Below are 5000 nucleotides of genomic sequence, written 5' to 3' on the forward strand. Positions count from 1 at the left end.
CGTATACAAATTTGCTTGAATGATTGAATACAATCCCTTGACTCTCCATAAAACCTAGATATTTGTGAATGCAAAGAGGTTCCCTTTCCTTGTGCCTTCAAAGCCGATTGCCACAATACAGAGGGCTCGTACATCTGCACATATAAGGCTGGATACACTGGGGACGGAAAAACTTGTACAGGTAAGTTTCTGTATTACATAAAAATCAACTATTATTCACCGAAGTAGAGGAAAATATCCATAGTCACTAAATCCATCTAATATTTTAGTATATACCATTCGGCTGCTCGGATTCGTGGGAATATTACTGGCTTCCTTCCTCACATCTAGCGAATCAGTACAGGTAGAAAGCGAAAGCGCCACCTGTGTAGCGTATAAAAGCAAGCAATGGTGTTTACCATTCTTAATGCAAGTTGACTGGATATTACACGAAAAATACGAATATAATCTGCCCACATAAATTGCGTTCAGAGCTTAATTGAAGGTGAACAAGCTTGGGCACGAGTACAAAATACACAGTCTAACGATCAGGGGCACCCAACGTCAATTTTCGGAAAATATCTGCTCGGAAGACGATTTGAGATCTAGAATTTTCGGAACACTTGTTGTAAAATTTCTTGCTTGCCTTCCTCTCCTACAGTATGATTTTCGAACATCTGAAAAATGGTATAAATGCCCATTTTTAACGGATTTTTACCCTGAAAAGGTCACCTAGAATTTTTGGGAACCTTTTTTCTAGCCGTGAAATTTTCGAAAAAGTAGGTTTTAATCCGCAAAATTTTCGGATCACTAGACTTTCGGCTAGGAAATCCCAACAGATGAAAAATTTTTAGGGGATAAAAATATTCCTTTATCTACCGTTTAAATACTAAAATACGTTTAACAATGCTCTGTTTAAGTGGTTTTGAACTATATTCTCGTTGGGTGCCCCTGAACGATTTCGTGGACAGTGACTTATTGCCAATTGAAAGTGTTCCGGAAGATTTCACGTAGTTTCCAGGCGCCAAAAACCGTAAACTTTCGAGACAATTTATTGCCAACACACGACAATGACGTAATGTAACACAAACTCAAAACAGTACCAAGGTCAGTCCTTTGTGTGTAACGCAATGTGTCACGTGCCCGAGTTTTGGCGCGAACAGAAAGAAAAAGGATATTTCTCTAATTGGTTGTCTGTGTTCCCAGATATTAATGAGTGTTCAACAGGAAAACACAACTGCAGCCATATCACCTTGTGAAACAACGTTATTGAATAATGGCTTGGGTCAATGTTTGTACGGGCAGAGCCGTTGCTTGCATGCGGCCTTATTGTTGCTCGTTTGTTATGGTCACTGTTTGGCTGGTTGCCATCGTCTCTAGAGGGAAGAGCTGCAGGCCAGACTGATGCATCACCTTTCAGGAAGTCTGGTCCCTCTAACCACACCTTACTTTGGGCTAGGTCATTGGCAGAGACGCTTCTCGTTGCCAAGTCTGCTTGGTTCATTGCTCCTGAGACATGCTTCCACTGCTCAGGGCTTGTTCTTCATCGAATCTCGACAATTCGATTGCCTGCAAATGGTTTGAACAAGGGGCTTTGGTTCTTTGAGACGGTTCCAAAGAAAATTCTGTCAAGCGCAACTACTTTCACGATGTTATGGGCCAGGCCACTTGAGAGGACGGCACCCATATGCTCTAGCCTCGGAATTGTCATGGCTTTTACTCGAGATAGACAACGCCTTGATGCAATAAGGCGCGAAGAAAGAGTATTGTCCTAGTATCAGCAGACTAAGTAAGCACCAGATGCAATGGCGTCTTTAGAAGTGTATGAAAATATGTGTAACTCAGTGTTCACTGGGTTTGACAGGCGCAGGCAGTGAGGGACAGCAACGCTTTACAGTTGGGGTAATTCCAATAAACACTTCTTCCAACTAACCTTCAAATGATTGGGTAGCACCTCATCGTTGTCGGTTTTTCCGTTTGCTTGTTTGAGCTGGTTCGTACTGGCGTTAGAGACACAGACAACATCAAGAAAGAAATATGCCGCATCTTTAATAATAACGGATTACGCATCACCATAGAAGCAAACAAACAAATAATCAACTTCCTAGACGTCACATTCAACCTTAACCGAAGCACTTAACCATTTACAAAGCCGAATACTTCACTACAATACGTTCACCGCGAGAGCAACCATCCACCAATCACCACAAAGAACATTCCTGCCGGCATCAACAAACGACTGTCGTCCCTATCATTTGACAAAGCATCCTTTGACCAAGCAGCACCTTCTTTAAAGGAAAGCACTCGATGAAAGTGGATACCACTACACCCTGCAGTACGAACCAGCCAAAGCAAGCAAACGGAAACACCGACAATGCAACAAAATCCTCTGGTACAACCCTCCTTTTAGCAAAAACACCTGTACCAACATCGGACACAAATTTATTTCCCTCGTAGACAAGCACTTTCCCAAAGATCACAAGCTCAGAAAAATCTTTAACCGAAACACCACCAAGATCAGTTACAGCTGCATGAACAACACAAAACAAATAATCGATAACCATAGCAAACGCATCCTAACCGCATCTATACCGATTGATGACACCGCCACCGCCATCGTTGCCGCCGCCGCTGCCGCTACCATTGATAACAACAAGACATGCAACTGCTGACAAAAAAATACATGCCCGATCGACGGAAACTGCTTGCAATCAGCAGTAATCTACCCAGCCACCGTTACACGTAAAGACAACAACACAACCGGAACATACATCGGACTCACAGAGAACGACTTCAAAACGAGATACAGAAACCACACCGCATCATTCCGCCACGCTAAACACATAAATTCCACCGAACTCAGCAAGCATATCTGGACCCTCAAAGACAACAACATCGAAAACTTTATTTCCTGGCGCATTCTCTCATTGCACTCGCCGTGCAACAGCTCAAGCAAAAGATGCAACCTCTGCCTCAAAGAACAATTCCTAATCATCTACAGACCCGAACTATCAACACTAAACAAACGTAATGAACTCGTGTCTTCTTGCTGCCACAGAAACAAAGCCCTCTTACGCAATAACTGAACCGTCAATTTCGCGCTGCATAAACTAGGCAAACTATATTGTATATAAGCGATGGTAAAGTTTATTGTCATTAAATCCCCTGATGAGTGGGCGACCACGAAACAGGCTTGTAGGGATGAACTTGCAGTTTATTTATATTTTTCTTCCATATATATACGTCCTGCGCTGTTGGCTCGAGAGACCTTCTTAACTTGTATATATATATAATAAAGATGCAATCAATCAAGCAATCATCAGGCAACTGATGATTGCTTGATTAGAAGCATGAAACTCCGAGTAGCAATTAAATGTTTTTTAACTAGTCCGACTCCAGAAATTCATCTTTATTCACAGCTCTGGTTTAACCATCGAGCGCCTTTAGCGCTATCGAAGGTGTCTTTATATCGATGGTGTATTTAGGTGTCTATCAAGAAGCACTTAACAAAAGTGGCTACCACTATAATCTGTCTTTCACGCCGAGCCAGGAACCCCGTGCGCAAAACTCTAGACGAAGAAATATTCTGTGGTTTAACCCGCCGTATAGCAAGAGCGCGGCAACAAACGTCGGGAAATGCTTCACTTATCGATAAGCATTTCCCTAAATCTAACCCCCTTCATAAAATTTGTAACCGTAACACACTAAAATTAAGTTACAGCTGCATGGGTAACATCGAAAAAATAGTATCTAATCATAACAAAGCTGAACTCAACAAATCGACGCGCACCAATAATGAAAAGAAAAACTGTAATTGCCGGAAACCCAACTCGTGCCCTGTGGATGGAAACTGCAACGCGGAAAATGTCATCTACCAGGCTGAAGTCACCACTAACACCACAAAGGAAACCTACATCGGACTTTGTAACACTGCTTTTAAATTAAGATACAGAAACCATACATGTTCATTTCGTAATGAGCGGTACAAACATGCTACCGAGCTTAGTAAGTACATATGGAGCTTAAAAGATCGGAACATTGCATATGACATTAGATGGCGGAAAGTGAAACAAGCTAGGTCTTATTCGAATGTAACTAAGAGATGCAACTTGTGTCTGTGGGAGAAATTTTTCATATTGCGCAGGCCAGAAATGCCAACTCTCAACAGGAGAAATGAGTGTGTATCGGGTTGTAGACATGCTAGGAAATTTCTCTTGAAATATGTTTTCACTTAGTTAATGATGAAGATCCCTTGTGACACGTCACGTAACAAACTTAGCATCTATTGTGTATTGTTCTGTATTGTTCTTCTGGCAGTTGCCGGAAGATTGCTCCGTATGGAGCATGAAACTCAGAGTAGCGATTAAATGACCAAATAACCTCACTCTTTCTTGCATTACCAATTAATTATATATATATATATATACATATAGATATATAAGTGTGAAACTTGATTTTCGTAAAACAGTGCTCAATACATAGAAATAGAGCGTAGTTCAACCCTCCATTTGACGCCAGAGTAAAAACCAACCTAGGAAGAGAGTTTCTGAAAATCGTGAGGGAATGTTTCCCTAGGCGCCACGTCCTGCACGCCATATTCAATCGCAACACCCTTAAGCTGTCATACAGCTGCATGCCCAGCGTGAAGTCAATTATTAGCGCGCACAACAAGAATCTGATAAAGCCAAACACAGAAGACCCCAGCCAAAACTTATGCAATTGTAGAAAGAAGGCAGAGTGCCCCTTAGATAATCAGTGCCTAGCCAAGGGTATCGTTTACCAAGCAACCGTCACGTCGGGCAACAACGAAAGCGTACAAACATACGTAGGGCTCATTGACACCACTTTCAAGGCCAGACTCGCAAATCACAAGCAATCATTTATCAAGGAAACGCAACGGAATCAAACCGAGCTGAGTAAACACATATGGCATTTAAAGGAAGAAGGAACTAACTATCAAGTAACATGGAAGATCCTGGGAAAGGCGAGAGCGTAGACGAACGTAACAAAAACATGCAATC

The 5000-nt window shown here is 41.9% G+C and overlaps 1 protein-coding gene across 1 annotated transcript in view; it reads left to right on the top strand.

The window, feature by feature from the left end:
- The window catches only part of LOC137982378 (fibulin-2-like), a 51548-nt gene that overhangs the window by 17480 nt on the left and 29068 nt on the right, over nucleotides 1–5000 (top strand). Inside the window, exon 6 of the mRNA XM_068829493.1 lies at nucleotides 59–181. Within this exon, the coding sequence (XP_068685594.1) occupies nucleotides 59–181 (123 nt within the window). The remainder of the gene's footprint in view (nucleotides 1–58; nucleotides 182–5000) is intronic.

This window comes from Montipora foliosa, chromosome 13, assembly GCF_036669935.1.
Source record: "Montipora foliosa isolate CH-2021 chromosome 13, ASM3666993v2, whole genome shotgun sequence".
NCBI lineage: Eukaryota > Metazoa > Cnidaria > Anthozoa > Scleractinia > Acroporidae > Montipora > Montipora foliosa.